At 41.9% G+C, this 18,936-nt stretch overlaps 1 protein-coding gene across 1 annotated transcript; it reads right to left on the bottom strand.

The window, feature by feature from the left end:
- Positions 1-15,417: 15,417 nt before the first annotated feature.
- Positions 15,418-18,614, bottom strand: LOC103896029 (cytochrome c oxidase subunit 7A2, mitochondrial). The gene is made up of 4 exons (XM_009275793.1): positions 18,555-18,614; positions 18,094-18,183; positions 16,519-16,603; positions 15,418-15,630 (listed from the first exon to the last, which is right to left on the bottom strand). The coding sequence occupies exons 1-4, from the start codon at positions 18,612-18,614 to the stop codon at positions 15,572-15,574; spliced, it is 294 nt and encodes a 97-aa protein (XP_009274068.1). The 3' UTR covers positions 15,418-15,571.
- Positions 18,615-18,936: the final 322 nt, after the last annotated feature.

The following is an 18,936-nucleotide window of genomic DNA, read 5'->3' as shown; positions in this document are numbered from 1 at the left end:
GGCGGGCCCCGTCTTCGTCCCCGCGGCCGCTGGGGGCCCGCTCGCCCTCTCGGGGCCGGGGCTGGTCCCCGGGACAGCCTTCCGCGGGGCGCCCCGGTGCCGCTGCTCTTGCAGCGGGAAGGGAGGAGAAGGAAAGCAAAAGACTGGGAAGGCTGGGGAGAGGGAGAGACAGGGGCAAACCCTCAGTGCGGAGTTGAGGACCCCCCCTGTTTGGAGAGGTCTGTAACGTTTCGGGGGCACATTGGCCCCATGTCAGCTTTTTGCACAGACGTGAATTTCAGAGCGATCAGGACGAGTTCCAGCCAAGGTGGAAGTGCCTGATAGTGGAGATTAATAGTTTACTGGGGGACGGCTCCTGAACCCTTTTCCGCAGGATTGGGAGATCAAGGACATGTCAACGGGAGGACTTGTCTCTTCCCAGCTGAATCGGGTTGTCTTCATTTCGGTAACAGTCCAGCTATCTGCACAAGAACCCAAACGCTGAAAAGAAAGTGATAACCAGAAGACATGCGGTGACATTTCCAGACGCTTTGGAAGTGAGTCAGCTGCTCTTAGGGACACGCCACAGCTTCAGCTGTCTGGTATTGATAAAATGCACTTTCCAAAAGCAACATCTCCTCCGCTGATAAACTTTCAAATACTCTTGACCTATTAACCCCCGTGCCCAGCTGTTGAGTTGGATTTTCTCTTTTGGCATTTTGGCATGAGGAATTTAATTTCTTCCTATCTAGATCTGATATGTAAAAGCAATATTTCTAAGAAATAATACTTTTTAAAAATTTTAATTTAATTTCCTGAGTGAACACACCAAGAACACTAGTGTAAATGTGGTGTGAACAATAGTTTCAGGAGAATGGATATCGGGGATTACAGTGAAATATCCTTCCATAGGAAGTGAATCAGTGCAAATGAGGTATTTTTACAACTTGTGCACTGAAACAGTATTTTTTACAATGTACTGTGGATTTCTTCATCATATGATAACAATTTATGTTAATAGTTAAAATCAATTAATGCAAATAATGAGGATGGAAGAAAATATATTATTCTATTTGAAAGTTAAATCACTCGGAACAATTTTAAAATATTTAAATAATTTGGTACTAAATCTACAACTGGATTTACATGAGTGGAGACTTTGAAACCAGTGGGTCTCTTAGGGGTGCAAGAATCTCACAGACTCTCCCTCATAGTCCCCTCAGCAGCACCTAGGTCTATGTCCCATTCCTCTCAGCTGACCAGATTTGCTTAATTTCTTGGCGTGAAATAAGACTCAGAGCTGGCAAGAGCAAATAATTCATTGACTCCAAGGGCAGCAGGATTTCATTTTTATCTTTAACTGTTTGTTCTAACCATTCTAACCATGTTCCTCCTAACATCTTCTACGGGTAAAATACACCAATGAATTGCATTTAGAGTGTGTGCTTCCATCCATCACAGTAATTAAACAGGTTGTTTTTAATCAGCTCTGTTGCTATGTACATTCATAGTCTGAGTACACAATATGTGATGCAGAAGGCATTTCTGAAATGCATAAACGTTTACTAACACTCTCCTGTCTGCTTGTTTCTTAGACAAGTGTTAAACACATTAAGACCAGGCACTCCAGCTCTGCAATTTTCTTTGCTATCTAAGCTGAATAAATTGAAACAGTGACAAATTTAAATACAAAAATCAAGATCTGAATTCATATTTATGCTTTTAATAATATTGCCCATTTCTGGTGTAGGTATTGGATAGTAATATTGCAGGTAACCAGGAATTTCTTAGAAATTTTGAACTGATTTTGGATCTAGAGTAATTCAAGATACCTTGTGCTTCTGGCACCTTTTTTTTGTTTCCTCGGGCTGCATTGCCAGGGCAGAATAAAACAGGACATTCTGCATTTCAGCACTGGAAACCTTGAATATCGTTTTCCATGTGGATATCACACTAGATTTGGCCTCTGTGGCTTTAGTTGCATCTGCTTTACATACGAATATGGTAAATGCCTTATTCATCTGTGTATACATATTTGTGTATACGCTTTACACAGAGGAAGAATCAAAAAAAGGGTCAGCTCTTTGAACATTAAACAATGGATAGACTCAGCATTAAATGTTGTTATACAGGCAAAACTGTGCTGCTACCAGTGACTTACCTACATCTACCCAGGAACTACTTTGCTAGTCAGTCTACCACTGTGTCTATCACTACGGTGTATCTAAATTAGACATTGTCTTAGTACAGTCATTTAGGAGGCCCATTCGTTCCTTACAGCACAAAGGATGACCTTTCCAGTGTATTTTTTATTCCCTATTAGTCAGCCATAAAGCTAATATTGCACAGTATCATATCTGCATCCATAAAATGCAGAAGGACAAAATACAACAAACCACTTCCTCCAGGCCCTGCCTTCTCTGAGAGATTTCCAGTCAATGGCATGAGAAGAACTCAATCTGGTGTTTATTTATTTGGATAATTTCATTTCAGAGCTGGTATTCAGAGAGCAGTACTAGTCTGACCTCTCATAATGAGGAATGGCTTCTTATATTAGCAGTGTTCAGAGAGGACTGGTTCTATCTGAGATCTACTCATTTAGTGGAACAACTATGGAAGCAGCGTCCCTGGAGAGTGTTACAGCCATGAAATAATTATCTACCTCACCAGGTATGTTTTCCTTAGCAACTATTTATTTCTTTAATTTTTCTAACTGATTTTTCCCATCATGTAATGCTCTGAAAGTAAGACATGATTGTGGCTCCAAATAAATAGAACTGGAAAAGTAAATAAATCATTCAAAAGCAGAGGTATAAATAGAAAGGAACTGGCCTTTTAATGTGATTTGGGAGTCTTACAAAAGCCAGTTAATTTGTAGGCAGTCATTTTTTTAAAATATCAGATCATTAATGCTAAAATTGGAAAAAATTAGATGCAACAATCTCATAGTCCCTTCCATATATATACACCAATGCGCTTTCATATTAAAACATTCCTAAATTAAGTTGCTTTGTTTCAAAGAAGCTGGTTTGTTATTTCACAACAGAATCCTGATCTATTCAGGAAGCATTCCCCAATGAAGCCAGTACCAATCTTACTTGATTAAAGAGGGCAAGAAAAGAAATTAACTGAGGACAGTGGCCCTGTGTATTTGTCAGGTATCAAATTATGTCTTAACGCGACCGTTCCTGTCACAGCAATGGACTAGCCACAAAGACTTGCGGATGCAGGTCGAAGCATTCCTCTACTCCACGTGGCTTAGGGGTCCCCAGTGAAAGAACGATGATCCACTGAGGAAACACAGCATTTTAAAAAACCAAAACACTTCTAAAAATCACTAACCGCTACTTGCAGAACATTACAATACAGTGTTCTCTGAGTACCTAACTGGATTCAACATATAGTGAAAGGTTAATAGCCATGGGTTCCCCTACATTTGGTAACCCTTCAACTATTTCAATGTTATTACTCCTTACAAAGAAGCACACAATATTAATCAGCAACAAAGTCTGAAATGGTGCAGTGCCCAGCTCTGAATAGGGACATTTTGCTAATTCCTCCTAGTACTGCTGTATCAAAAAATACCAATATATATTGTGACAGCAGGGTCTTTGTAGGTGGTAGGTAGGCTTATGGAGAAGATAAACTTGTGCTTGAATGGACAAGGTATTCAAAGGTATTGAAAGTTCAAGTTGCGTTAGCTAATGAGTGACCTGATCCCATTGTTGCAGGCAGTGGAATAATTAATGATAGTGGGGGAATTTTAAGACTGAATACCTTGTCATTAGGCAAACCGCTGACGCTGTCGTCCTCTCCCCCACAGGCACAAAAGGCATTGAGTACAGAGCGATGCTGCGCTTCCCCTGACTGAGGAGCAGGTCAGAGGGAAGCTGTCAAGGGGAAATACTCAGCTGCTGCTGCTGCGCTCTCTCCCGTTATGCATCTTCCCAAGAAGGTTTAGAGAATGTAGAGGTCAGCCCCAAACTTCCTGTCAGTTCAGCAACGAATCCGATACGAATGCACAGAACCATAGTAAATGAGGCTGGAAAAGATCCTGAGAGGCCATTCAGTTCATCCCCCGTTATTTAAAGTATGCCAGGGCTTCAAAGATAAATCCTCCATACCATACTTAGTACTAACAGCATACTTTGGGGAGCTGTTTCCTAGTGGATGACAATAGATAATAACTTGTTTTAGGTGAGTTGCATGTTGTCTGTAGTTGGACTATGAGCACAGCAGTCAGAAATAAGTTGGATCAACAGAGTAATATTCTACCCTGAAGTGAAAGGAAAAATTATTTGGGGGGGGGACTACACCAGAGAAACCTGTATCTTTGGATGATTCCACAAAAACAGTCTCCATTTAGTATGAAAAATTAATTGTTTGCTTAACTGGCATCTCTGCAACCTCTCAGCCTGAGAGCAAAGAACAAGGACTTTTGGGGGGGGGGGAGACTACACCAGAGAAACCTGTATCTTTGGATGATTCCACAAAAATAGTCTCCATTTAGTATGAAAAATTAATTGTTTGCTTAACTGGCATCTCTGCAACCTCTCAGCCTGAGAGCAAAGAACAAGGACTGGGAGACTCCTTCCTGCATGTGACTGCCAGAGGTACAGATCCCGCCAGTCTTGCTAAAACACCTTTTGCTGTTACAGTATGTCTGCACTTGACAGTCATGTAATTGTTTGACCATTTCTAAACTTTAGGGGAGATGGACTCCATGGTCATCATCATCCCTGCTCCTCCCTGCCCCCACCTTCCCAATCTTCCAATTACAGGTGTTGATGGACAAATGGAAATCTTGAGGTTTTGTGGAAAAAAGAGTCAGGCAAGAGCTTAGCTCGCAGGCATTAAAAGTACTGCCTGCGTATCACCTGTCAGGACATTTATGAACTTCACATGAGCTAACTTTAAAAAAGAAATTTGTTTCTTTTGCACAAGTCATAATTGGCTAGTGACTAAATGGGAAAATACATGGAGCAAAACAGTGCAGATTTAAATTGGCATGTCTTAATGCAGCCTTGTGGCTGCTGCTTCCCAATATGTTGAATGCTGACAGTTCCAAATACCAGAACATAAGATTTATTTGGATTATAAATAGATGTTGCCCTGTGCTTCAGTATCAGAAGCATTCTGTTGTGTAAACAGAAAACTATTGGGTTTTGTTTCTACTTTTAAAGGTTACTTGAAAGCTCCTACCCCCTCTTTGCTGACAGCCTTTTTCACCTGTTGGAGTTCAGTCTCTCTCGTGTATCAACACCTCTACAGCCTGCAGAGAGGCTTCACAGGAAGCCGTTAAAATGTCTTCTCTCATATGCCCTTTCCTCCACTCTCTTGGATGCTTTTCAGCTGGCCTCGCTACTCTGTTAGTTTTTTACCATCCCAGTTTATTGAACATGTCTTGGTTTTGGCATTGTCCTGATTTCTGTTGTAATGTATTCTTCTCTGGAGAAATGTGTTTGCTACTAGCTCCAGTGTCTCTTATTTGTTTTTTTTTTTTAAAAAAAAGTATTAAAAAAAATCATCTGCTTAGGATTTTTAAACAAATAGTTTTGTAAGCACAAATTACACCCTGAAACACCACCCAGGTTCTTTCCATCCTTTGCTATTACATTTTCTAGAGTGTAAATGTTCAGCTGGTAAATCTGACCTGTTGCTCCTTTACCCTCTGCCCAGTGCTCTTTGAAATGTATTTAGGTGATGCGCTGCTTAAGGCACATCACAACATGGGGCTTTACTACGCCATGATCTTCTTCCCCGGTTAAAAACAGCAGCAGCTGCAAGATGAGGTCCCTGTCTTTATGCTAGGAGTAAAAACTACAGAATCTGCTTCTCTAACCTTCAGAGAAGCCAAGAAGGCAGACAGGGGTTGTGCTCCCTGACACATGCCCCACCATCACAGCTTTGCTGCTTGAGAGCATTGGCTGCACCCATTGCTCTGTCCTGCATGGTCACCTCAGGTGGCATTTGGCTCTGGGTTAAGATACATTTAGGTGCCTGCATTGAGCCCAGCATCTAAATTTCTGCAATGGCTGATGAAGATCTAGTTAACAAGCTCAGCGGTGCCTGAGCAGTTTGGCCACCCACCATCCACGGGGCTTGGCTCAGCTGCTTTCACATTAGGCTCTAGAGCCATTTGGGTGCCTTGCAGCATCTGAGACCTCTTGTGGAGCTGCCAGCTACAGCCCAGGACCCGTATATGCTGGCACATATCAAACTGTACTAGACCACTTCAGAAGCAGAGGCAAGTCCCCAGTGCTGTTTTGGGTGCCACAGGCATACTGCTAGGCCCCCAGCTGCTATAACATGAGTGCGAGTCTCCTGCAGGTCCTCTGTTGTATTTGCCAGCCCCAAGCAAACGCCTCAAATATAGCCTGAAATGGTGCTAGACACCCAAGTTTAAGCAACTGGACTGAGCGCTTTTACTTTTCATCTCTGGTATTTTTGCCAGCCAAGTCTTCTGCTGGTGCCAAGCTTTGTAGTCTGTTCATGTAAATATCTATTTACTGGGGACCAGAATGAGACCAGCAAATGTGCCTGATGTTGATCAAAAGATGTTTAGATGGTAGTGATTTCCAGTCTCTACCCATCTGCTTTTGGATTTCAGACCCGATCAGAGAGGTAAAGACTATGACAGAGGTTCCTGCCTAACTCTGTAAAACACATCATATGCAGCTTTTACTGCCTACAGCTGATGTCACTCCTGCACCACTCCCAAGCTTTGTGTCTTCCCTTCAGAAACTGCTTTTACACCTCATAAGTAATTAAGCTGGGGTAACCAAAAGTTGTGATTCCCCTCTTCTTTTCTCAGAAATCTGTCCTCATGAGGTTTAACAAGGCCAAGTGCAGGGTCCTGCACCTGGGTCGGGGCAACCCCCGGTATCAATCCAGGCTGGGGGATGAAGGGATTGAGAGCAGCCCTGCTGAGAAGGACTTGGGGGTACTGGTGAATGAAAAGCTGGACATGAGCCAGCAATGTGCGCTCACAGCCCAGAAGGCCAGTCGTACCCTGGGCTACATCAACAGAAAATTGGCCAGCAGGTTGAGGGAGGTGATTCTGCCCCTCTCCTCTGCTCTGGTGAGACCCCACCTGGAGTACTGCATCCAGCTCTGGAGCCCTCAGCATAAGAAAGACACGGACCTGTTGGAGCGGGTCCAGAGGAGGGCCATGAAAATGATCAGGGGGATGGAATACCTCTCCTGTGAAGAAAGGCTGAGAGAGTTGGGGTTGTTCAGCCTAGAGAAGAGAAGGCTCTGGGGAGACCTTATTGCAGCCTATCAGTACTTAAAGGGGGCTTATAAAAAAGATGGCGACAGATTTTTTAGCAGGGCCTGTTGCGACAGGACAAGGGGGAATGGCTTTAAACTAAAGGGGGGTAGACTAAGACTAGATATAAGGAAGAAAGTTTTTACGCTGAGGGTGGTGAAGCACTGGCACAGGTTGCCCAGAGAGGTGGTGGATGCCCCATCCCTGGAAACCTTCAAGACCAGGTTGGACGGGGCTCTGAGCAACCTGATGTAGTTGAAGATGTCCCTGCCCACAGCAGGGGGGTTGGACTAGATGACCTTTAGAGGTCCCTTCCAACCGAAACTATTCTGTGATTTGAGTACTATTTCCAGAAATAATAAAATCCTTTTTTGTTGTTGTAAGACTTTTTTCTATTTCATGATTTTAATAGAAGATAATTTCTTGGTATTGCTCTTCTAAAAAATCAGGCTATTTATGTAAATGTCTGAGTATGGATTTAGGAGTCTAACTTTAGGCACTTATTTCTGAAAATCTCAGTCAAAGGGAGAAGGTGTACTAACCACTCGGTGCACCGCGCTCCAGCTCTGTGGCACAGTGGTCTCAGTGCAATGCTCCACACATAGCACATATTAGCACACCACACTATATTTAGTAAAATGTGACCTACTGCTCCTAAGAGATGACTGAATAAACCTCGATAACAAAGTTGGCCTGGCTCCTGTGGGACTTGTAACTTCCCACTGAGCAATAGAGATCATTAAAATGTTTTAATTATATAATTCCCTTTTGCATAGTGTTATGATAGATTAGATTGCATGTGTGTGTCAGCCTTTCCATTATAAACTTCAGGTCCCAGGGCGTTAGTCATCCAGAGTAAGTGCTCATGTTGAGATGAAACAATGTGGAACCATTTTGATATTAAACATATATAACTCAATTAGTTAAAGAACACATTTGTAGCTTAAAGGTCCTGATGGAATCACAAGCTTCTCCTTGCACCCCTGCAGGAACAGAAGCTGCTCACGGTTATTGGGAACAAACTGTCTCAACAGGTGAGACAAGCTCTAGCAGCACCGAATCTCCCTCTCTCCCTTTTATTCCAAAAAGCACCTGTGAATATCTGTGCATAATGTTACAGTCACATTGATGAGAATGATACCAGGAGATTTGCGTAGAAACTCTTAGAGGAATCTTAATTTGGGAGTGAGAACATTTTGGGCAGATCACATACTTCAGGTCCTGCACAGCTCAGTTTTCTTGGTTAAAAGGGAAAACTTCTGTGGAAAATGAGAGACAGCCATCTACAAGTATTTAAATTTTTTGCTGCTGTTTCAGATATTGTTAAAACTGGACAAACAAACATATGTCTCTTTTGGCCGTGAGAAGTCCTCTACAGAATTTTTAACCCAAAGAAATTAAGAAACAGTCCAAGTTGTTTCTGGATCCTTGTGGCAGCTGAAACGCTTTCGGATTAGTACATATAAAGTATCTCAGTTGAACACCTTACTGTTCTTTTCAAGGAAAACATTCTGCTGCTGCTCCTGGTGAAATCACAGGGAACTGCATCTCTAGGTGAGATGTCTCACAGACAGCCTTAAGAAGAGAGTTACTCCTCGGTACACCTCTAATGGTAAGGATACCATTTTATTAGACTGACATATCACAAGACACACTCTTATTTTACACCTCCGTTAGCAGTCAAATGTGTGTTGCTCATAGAGGAAACAGAGCACTTATGCTGCAATATGCTTTTAAAGCAATATTGTGACCTTGTTTATTTCATACTTAGTTTGTAACAATTCTATTTAGGAAGCCTTAATTTAGGTGACTTTAAACCTCCAAGCCTCCTGTGGTCTTTTCTATTGTAGCTCCTTCCATGTTCTGGTATATGTAAAGCTTAACTATTACTGGATCTTACCTGATCATCCCTTTCCAATTTATTTTCATGCCCACCAGACAGCATCTTGCCTTTTCTGCAGCCAGTAAAGACACAACAAGTCAAGGGACAGACAGTTTCACCAATGAAAATACCAAAGTTGGTAACATAGCAATAAAACAATAAAATACTGGGGAGGGATAGGAAAGATAATTACATGCACCGCCTAAACCAGACAGAGGAGAGGAAAGATCGTTACGTTTCAGAAAGTTTGGATTGGTGGATTGGGAACTCAAGGAAAGAAACACATTAGCAAAGGACAGATTCATCCCTCTTTGGCAGTTTTCTCTAGGACACAGCAGGTTATATGCAATAGGAGTGAATATTTTGTGAGCTGAGTGAACTGTATACAGACACTGGTATTCCCCGAGGAGCTAAAACCAGGACTGCCTGACTGGGGACTCAGTGGGATAACACCCTTCTCTCAAGTACCTCCAAAGCCCCTGCGAGTGAATTTGGCTTGTCATAACATTTATAAATGGGAATCCTGGCCAATTACCTTTTTTTGCAAGGACGTATCTTTTTGAGAAAATAGATACGAGTGTACTTTAGCTTTACATGTATTTCAGGGAAGCCTGTGATCAGTTGGTCTAATAGAAAACCTGTGAATAACAAGAGCAACTCTTGAGAAATATTGAGACAAAACCAAAACATATATCACAGACCGTATGCGCTGCCCACCGAGTTTGAAGACTTGAATACTCACATTCAGAAAAAGTACAGTACAGCAGAGATTCTCCTCAGATTGTGTTTCGGGACAAGCCATTATTTTTACAGCAGAATTGACTGAGTACTGAAAAAATAAGTGGAAAGGCTCGGGCAAGTTATACTAGAGAAGGTGGTGTTATTATTAAAAAGAACTTCTTTAAAAAAATAATTGCACAAGCATGCACATGAAAAGGTACGTTGGTTCTGACTTACTCACCACCTAAATACCTTATTTAGGGTCAAGTCAGGTTGATCAGATTGATCTTGTCTTTGAAAGTCTGATTCACTCTAGCAACTATGAAGATCAACCTCCAGCTCTTTGATATGTAACAGAATTGGGAAAGAATGGGAGCGTAAGGAAGGACAGCTTAATATGAAAGATGCCAAAAAAATTTCATCATGCCTTCTCATAGTTCAGAGCAGTGATAGCCAAGGTGAGCAACATTAGAAAAGTGGTATTTTTACTCTGGGATCTGGAAAAAGAAAAAAAGTACAGGTAAGTTCATACACTTAGAGGTCTCTCTGGTGTTTTCTTTTTACTTCTGAGAGTTTCTGAACTTTTTTCATGGTGTCTTTTAGGAAGCCAATGCTGTAATTGTGTATTATTAGTCCTCAGACTTTTACTGGGGAAATTTTTGTGTGTGTCAGGCTAATTCAATGTACACATGTATTCAGCAGCCAAGAAAATGTAGCCCAGGGCACAGTTCTAAGAGCAGCTAGTTCTGAGCTACCTTCACAATGGAGAAAGTAAAACATGGTCTGTACATCTGGAGTCTCAGAAGGGGTTGTGTAACCTAGAACTGCAATACTGATGATTTAATTTTCGTCTGTTTCATCTGTCTGACTATTGTTTGAATAGTCATTTCTCTTACAGTAGGATGAACAATTTTTTTTCATTCTGCCAAAGCCAGCACACTACTAAGCTTTCTTTGTTAACCTTAAACCCATATAAGTTTAAAAGCTTATATAATGAAAAATAGGGTGGCAAGGGAAGTGGAAGAGATGGAGTACTCATTGCCTATCTAGCAGAAAATGTACCCCATATTTTTAGGGGTGACATTTAGAACAACCCAGCTCAGTGGAAGCCAGGACAGCGTTCCCATGTCCTCAGCTCCAGGAGGCTTTCCCATCCTTTAAAGCAAACTACAAAAAAATTATAGCTACCATTTCTAAGAACAGTAACTGAAAAATAAATTTTACATGAACCTGAAATAGAAAATAAAGTTTACATGAAATCTCTTTCAGGGAAAGACACCATGTGTATTGCCTAAACACAAATCAAAAGTAGGACTGCAGTAAGGTAGCAATGTTGTACATTAGTATAATACCTAACTCCAGAAAATATTGATTTAAGGATAGTAATTAAGCACTACAGTAATAGAATCAGACAAGAAAAGCACACAATTTGAGTGTGTTAACTGCTAGCAGCCCATGACTTCATATTACCATTTTATTTTTTAAAATTTATCATTTTTTCACATTAGCAAGGAGTAATAGATGTTGCTTATTTTTTTTTCTTCTACGCATAAAATACCCATAGGGAGACCGAAGGTAAGATTTTCAGATACTTCCAAACTCTTTCCATTAATTTTAGCCCTAGAGAAGATGCATGGCTCTCTTTTTGCATTTTCCTAGAGAAAGACAGTATAGGCACCTAGTTTACACCTTCTGGCAGCTTGTGATGTGGACATGCCTGCAACAAATTACACATATAGACTGAACAGTAGATGGGAATTTCCCTGTCAGCTTTGTAGCGCAGTCCCAGAAAATGGTGCTGAGCAGCCGGCCGTGGGGCTTGTCTGGTTTCATCCTCCTACCGCTCCTGCAGCAGAAAAATTCCAGAAGTGCCGGCAGACCCACGGCTTGCGCACGCCACCCCGTGAGCGCTCGGCAGCAGCACAGCGCGGCCCTGGCAGTGCCAACCGCTCTCCCGCCTGCCTCCAGCTGCAGGCCCCAGGGACACGTCTCGGGGTTACTAGACCCACCTCTGCCAGAACAATTTCTTGTCATTTGTTATCCATTTAAATAACATTTCAAGGCTCTGTCTATAAATACTGATCACTTTGTAGCACGAAGGTCTTTTTCCCAGCTTGCATTTACCCCACGTGCCCTCCCACCAGGGCTGCTGCCTGCAGCACAGCTCACAAGCTGCCGCCGTTCCTGAGACAGCGGACTCTGAGGTGCGGTTCATTGCGAGAACAAGAACGGCTGCACGTTCTGCTTCGGTTGCGCACAGAAACGCGCATTTACCGCCTAGCACATCACAGGATTTTTATAATTTAGACTATTTAAGCAATTGTCCTTCTTTCAATATTCTTCGTAATTCCTGCGGGTGGGAAAGGATGTGGGCTTTTTAAAGATTTTGATCTTTCCTTACGCTGCCTTCCAGATGCCCACCACTTGGTCCACATCTTGGTAGTAACCCTGGGCACGTGGTAGCAGCAGAAGCCTTACCAGTGTCGCAGAGAGCAGACCGATTCCTTCACATGCTGTGAAGTATAGTTCGCTGTGCTGTGAGGCTTCTCTTCCTTGTAGGCATCAATGTTCATCTCAAGATAAGCTGTATCCCATTTCCCAAACCTTCTTCTGAGACATCCATCCAGGCAGTTCTTACTCTTTCAGTCATGCATGCGTGGTAGCAGCAGAAGCCTTACCAGTGTCGCAGAGAGCAGACCGATTCCTTCACATGCTGTGAAGTATAGTTCGCTGTGCTGTGAGGCTTCTCTTCCTTGTAGGCATCAATGTTCATCTCAAGATAAGCTGTATCCCATTTCCCAAACCTTCTTCTGAGACATCCATCCAGGCAGTTCTTACTCTTTTAGTCATGCAGTTGGCCAAACCCACCTATGCAGAGAGACTGCCATCGAGGGGTATTCCCCCACTCTCTTTTTTTAAGATTTTTGGTTCTACCAGAGAATTCTGAATACACTGGCCCTTCTCTTCCAGTTTGCCTCAAGTTTAACAGGCATACTCTGGTTCTCCAGGATAGCAATGAAAAATTCTAAACAAACTTAATCCACAAGAGGCTTAAAATAGTACTGTAGTGGGAAGCTAGATTTTTGTGCTCATTTTCACATTTTGGAAAACCCACTGTTCCCTTGAGAAGAGAAACAAAAGAATTATTTTGATGGGTTGTTTTTTTTTTTTTTTAGAAGCTCTATTTGTTACAGAGTCAACACCAGACTTTCAGCATAACAACCCACGAGTAGCAACTTGACAGGAAGGCTACAAAGGCACAAATTGTGTTAGGAACATAAAAGCCAACTAGGGATGCACAGCTACCACTGGTTCCCAGAGATGTTCTTCCCCAGTAATTGCAATAGTCAAGCTAGTAAGAGGCATCAGAGTAGCTTACAAGTGATTCTCATACTCACCAACTTAAAGATGCTTCCTAGAAGCAGTTTTCATAGAACAGGCATTTCCACTGACAGCACTAGCTACTTTGGATATAAGGCTTGTTCCTAAATACATGGTAGCAGCTAACAGTTATTACTGGGTATCCCTGCCCAGTTCTAAACCACAATCAAATATTTCTCCCCCCAAGTCAACAATGGATCTCCAGTTGTATTTGTGGTTGTCAGTGTCATAGCAAGCTGATAAACACCACCTCAGCCCCTGAAAGAGGAGGACTTTGGAAAGGTTCATGATCAAACCATTAGTTTTATCAGCCATTTGGTGTGTCTCTACATACGCAGAGCTGTCATACAGTTCTGCTGGTGAAACAGAGCAGGTGAGCCCTCCTCAACCATGTTATTGCTAAGGCACGTAACCTAGCTTAAGGCATAGTTCAAACTGCTGCCAGAAAATTTGGACTGACCCAGTAGAAACGATACCGGAGCAGAGCTGACAGCTCTCCCAGAAACCAGTGTTGACTGAGCTTTAGAAGCAGCAGCTACTGACACCCTGACATGAAGTAGTAACAGCAACCTAAAACTCAGCCATGCCTACAGCTTTTGCCTCATTTTCTGAGAGGTCTTAACATAAGACATTAAAAGATACCTGCTTTCCCCTTTAAGTTTGTAAAATTCGTGGTCGTCTAGGTAGGAGTAGTCAAGTGCAATTGTGGCTTCCTTTAGAGCTGTGTTACAGGAATGCTAACAACCATCCTTTAAACGCGTGTATTCCTGTATCCCAGAAACTTTCTCTCTTCCGAGAAAGGACAGTGAAACCCTGGAGCAGGTTGCAGAGAGGCTGTAGCATCTCCACCCTTGGAAACACTCCCCGTGCAACTGGTCAAGGCCCTGGGCAACGCAGCATAGCTCTGAAGTGGCACTGCTCTAAGCAGAAGATTGGAGCAATTGACCTTCAGAGGTCCCTCCCAACCCAAATTATGCTACAACTGTTTGAAACCTAATCCACTTAACCTGGGGTGTACTTAGGAACTAGATCTGCTCCTACCCTACAGACATGGGGCACTCCTATTCTCAAACCGCAGAAGAGTACCATTCGTAGAGACAGAAGGTGGTCTCTCTAAGCATTTAGCCTATCCTCGAAGCTAGAGAGCACTGAAGAAATTCTTCCAGAAGAGCATTAAAAACTGTCAAAATTTATTAACAAGAATTTGAAGCTTTTATAAGCACTGCCTTCAGTATCTTCAGTATTTCTGGCTTAATAGGGTCCAGTTCAGCCTAGATCAAATTAGCAGTCAACTGCAGAGTATCTGTCTAATTGTCCCTGTAAACCTTTTCAATCAGTGGAGAACTTCTAGCACTGCATTAGTACAGTTAGTATTAACACATTGTGCCCCTCCTCCACTTTACTATTTGCTCTAGAACACCCTCAAACTAATAAACTTTTTTTTAATTTTATGCTAAAGAACCAATTGCTTTATTTACCCTACTGACTGAGAACAAGCTGGCTTTAGCCACCTGAAAGATGAGGCAACATTGGAAGATTATCAAGTCTTAATCATTATTAACATATATATGTTGATTTCATGGGCAGCAAGATAAATACACCATCACCTGCTTATCATATTTGCATGCTTAGAAATCTTCATTCTTTTCATATTCTTTTAGTGTTCCATTAAGCTGCAGCACAGAAAAGCCACTGCAAAAAAAAGTCTATTAGGTGAAGGTGCCGAGTTCAACTGAGACTACTTCTAAGCCCCTAGAGCTGCAGAGGACGGTGTTATCACCTCTACGTAGTAAAAACTGTCACCTTTGAATGGTGATCAGGAATCAGATTTCTCTATTTCTAGATGTATTACAGTCAACTTCCAGCAGTTGACAGCAGAGATACAGCATAATCATCAAGTCCTCAACATTCATTTCCACACAGGTTTAATCAAATCCTAATCATTTACTATAAGATTAATTTGCTCCACTAAAGCAAGAAGAGGAAACTCCTACAATAAAGACAAGATATCACTTTCTTATAGGGATTCAGGGCATTTAACTCACCTTTGAAATACTAACATAAACCACGTAGAAAGAAAAGAGGCTCACAATTCAAAGCTCTGCATATCGATCAACTCAATGTACATTTACTGGAAGTAAAAAGCACTCTAATGTAGAACACATGATCCAGTCCAGACCACCACAACACAACAAAATGCTTTATTGATTGCAGTTAACATGTTATAATTAAATTATGATTCCAAGCATTAAGCCAACTGCTTATAAGTATAAGCTGCCATCGTAGTCACATGGAATTGGACGAAGAGATGCTAGTCACTGAGGCATCTTGAACTGGAATTATTTCTGCTTCTTGGGCATTGAAGTGACAAGCAGCTGGTAAACAACATAGGCTGTTCCTGAATTAGGAGACAGAAAAGGTATTTTCAGAATGGCAAACAGAATTCCTTTCAAGTCGGCTTTCCTTTCCCACTTTGTTCCAGAAGAAATAGTGACAATAAGCAGCTGCAATTCAGACACAAAACATTTCCATAGCCACATCTCAATGATATTATTTTTGGTAATTTGTATTTTAGAGAAAAAAATTCCTTAAATACCTCTCCATAGACTGCATAAAAATAAAGAAACAGGGAAAAAAAAAGGGGGGGGGAGAGGCACATTTGTGGAACCTACACAGACGATCATAAAGTAATGGTTACTCATTCTTAAAGTAACTGAACTGAAAATCCGTTAGATCAGCATATTTAAGTTAGAGGCTATTAGAAAACTATGTAACAAGCAATGTAAAGGTTAAATATATATATAGTTAAATATATACAATATCATAAAGCTTGAATATGTTCTGCTAGTTTTCACAGCATGTGAAACCTCAGCACATCAAGCATTACCTAGCACTAGAAAGAGTCAGGCTAGTGAGAAAACTGGTATATGTATGTGCTATAAATACATTTTACTACTTTTCAGAATAAGACTAAGCAGTTCTAGTTTTCTCTAACGTCACACATGAATTCTGAAGGAGCATTCAGCCCATAGTACTATTAGTCAGGGGAAAAAAAATCCATCTGAAAAGCTTGAGAAAGCACAAATAAATATATAGTATGCCCAAATGTTTTTTCCCTCGTCTCTACGTGCATTTTGCATGTTCTAAAGAGCAGACTGAAGGAACCGTGTAAGCGATTTACAGAGGAAACACCAGTCATGTTGGAGATTGTACCAAAGAAATAGTATTTTAATATTAGCACGTTGGAAATCGTACCAAAGCATAAATATTTTAGTATTAGCCTTACCAAAAACCGTAAGACCCATGGTGACTCTATACAACAGAGCATCCATTATACCACCTTTAAGATGCACTGGGATGCCATTATCCTCCTAATGGAAACAAGTGACAAAAAGAAACTATTTAAATACAGTTCTTGCAATATTGTGTTAATATAACTAGAGTTACCCAGAACAAGAATTACTTCCCCAAATCATCTTCCCAACTCCCAAAAGACACTGAACCTTATTTAGATTCCACTTTGTCTTTCAAGCTTTCACTCTGGTATCAGGTGACCACTCACCAGGGAAGTATAGTAAATGATGTGCACGTTCATTTCTAAAGCAGTGACTGGCAGATGCCTAAACACTTCTGACACCAGTTGCCAGCCTCCTCGGGTGCACAGGGTACGACTACCATCCCTAGAAACTGCCCATCCATCTCCAGCATAGTCAATCCCTGCTATAGGGAGCGACAAGGGGAGGAGCCTCTACCATCACCTGGTGTCATACAGGAAATCGTTTTGCTCCACCTGCAGTAAAACTCCTAGACACCAGATCCACATGATCTTTACCCTTGTCAGCAAGTCCACGCTGCTGACGGAATTCAAGCCGGCCTCCAGTGCTGGTGACCTGCAACCCAGCCCAGCTTAACTTGCTGCCCCACGAGTAAGGAATGGGAGGAGGAAGAGATACGCCTAGAGATCTCCGCCAGCAGAAACAGAACCTCTGACCTCACCCATTGCCAACATCCCCACTTCCCCTTGGCTCGCAATGAACACTGTGCCCCTTAGGCAGTGTCCCAAGAAGACTGGCTTTCTCTTTCAGGGGAAAGGGAAGCAACAAGACACAAAAACTATTAAACTGGGGCTTCTAACATGCTTTTTCCCTTTCACATCACTGAAGCCCAGTCTACTCTATCCTCAGTACAAAGCTACTGCTCCAGGTTATGGCTCACAGCTGGGAGTATGCTCTTGGGTATCCACTGCTTTGGCACTTGAAGAACCGCTAGTTCTCACTAGGTGGCCCTATCAATCAGGAAGAGATTAATTCAGAAATTATTTTTAAGATTCAATAATTTCCTAGGAGTGAATCCAATCCCTTAAGACCTTTACTGTTTTCATAACTGAGAAGTACAGTTATACCGCATCCTCATTAAGAATTATGGGGCTCATCTATGAGCTATGGATATATAGCTGTAAGATTGCAGGTTTAACTTTTCACTGTACTTCTGTCCTCTCACTTGCTGTTTTTCTCTATTTGTTCTTAGGACATACTCCCCCATCTCATCTCATTTCAGAGCACTTTGTCTTTTTCTTTGTACAGTAACTACTACTCATAAGAAACTCGGGTACAAATAATTTCACAGGGTAAAAAACCCTAAAGAGGCAGCAAGCCAAGTATGCGTGTACAAACACTCTTCATCTCTGTAGAAAATAACTGCTGATTTCAAACACTGTAGTCATACAACTGATTTCAAGAGCTCACCTCAGATGTAAAGAGGACTTTCACCAGTTCTTTAGAAACAAAGTGTATGCAATTATGATCTACTAAAACCTTGTTATTCTACTAGCATTATCCTACTATCAGTGCTCACTCAATACCTGAAAAAGCTTCTGCTTCTCAGGAACTCTATTTTCAAACTGCCTGCGTGAAGCAGTGCTTATGGTCCTTCGAGAAATTTGGTGAAGACCCTGAAATAAAAGATAAACAGTGCTTTAAAAACAGTGACATTTTTCAGCTACATCCACACTGGGTAGAAATAGTTACTTTGAAAAGTAAGATAGAAGTGGAAGGGACAGGAAGAAAGGAAAGTCTTTAAAAACAAACAAACAAAACTTCACCAAAACCCACTGGTTTTGAATTCAGTCAACCTTCCACCAGACTACATAAAGGACTGATTGACTGGTTACCTAAAAAGGAAAAACTCAGGAAAAGTACTTTCAGTAAGATACAACAGATTTATGGATCTGCAGCATAACCTTCATAATTAGCATCCTTTTGGGGGAAATCTTGACCTCAGCGCCTTGGATCTCCGTTTTAGGCACCATTTGCTGTGTCTGACTTTAGCGATGGGGACAATGACATTTAAGACATGTTTGTGCAGACAAGGATCTTCCGTCATAGCTGCAGTTCACCTGCTAGCCACCAGCACAGGAGCTAACCTTCACAGAGCTGAAGGCAGGACACCCCCCCACCCCACCCCACCCCCCTTCACACACACAGTCTTTAAAGACACCCCGCTGTGTCCTAAGCTAGAACCTGTTTCCACAGTCAGACCATACAGGTGCTCAGGGGCATAGCACAGGTCAGGCCACCAGAAACAATAATCTATAATTCTTCCGACGGCTCACAAGTCTGCCTTCGCTAACATGCCAAGTCTCAAAGTTAAGAACCAGCTGTACCTCTAAGCTGCCAGCAGTCTCCTGCAAGCAGCATTGATAACA

This window comes from Aptenodytes forsteri, unplaced genomic scaffold (genome assembly GCF_000699145.1).
Source record: "Aptenodytes forsteri isolate BGI_AS27 unplaced genomic scaffold, ASM69914v1 Scaffold256, whole genome shotgun sequence".
Lineage (NCBI taxonomy): Eukaryota > Metazoa > Chordata > Aves > Sphenisciformes > Spheniscidae > Aptenodytes > Aptenodytes forsteri.
The sequence above is the reverse complement of the archived record's forward strand: the minus strand, read 5'-3'. Positions and strand labels throughout refer to the sequence as shown.

What these genes read in the sequence shown, in the direction of transcription:
- LOC103896029 (XM_009275793.1), bottom strand. Translation starts at nt 18,614, where the DNA reads ATGACGGAAGATCCTTGTCTGCACAAACATGTCTTAAATGTCATTGTC. An exon ending in TCATTGTCCCCATCGCTAAA is followed by an intron (nt 18,184 to 18,554) that starts GTCAGACACAGC and finishes CTTTTATTTCAG; the next exon opens with GGTCTTCACCAAATTTCTCG. An exon ending in AGAAGCAGAAGCTTTTTCAG is followed by an intron (nt 16,604 to 18,093) that starts GTATTGAGTGAG and finishes TGTTTCCATTAG; the next exon opens with GAGGATAATGGCATCCCAGT.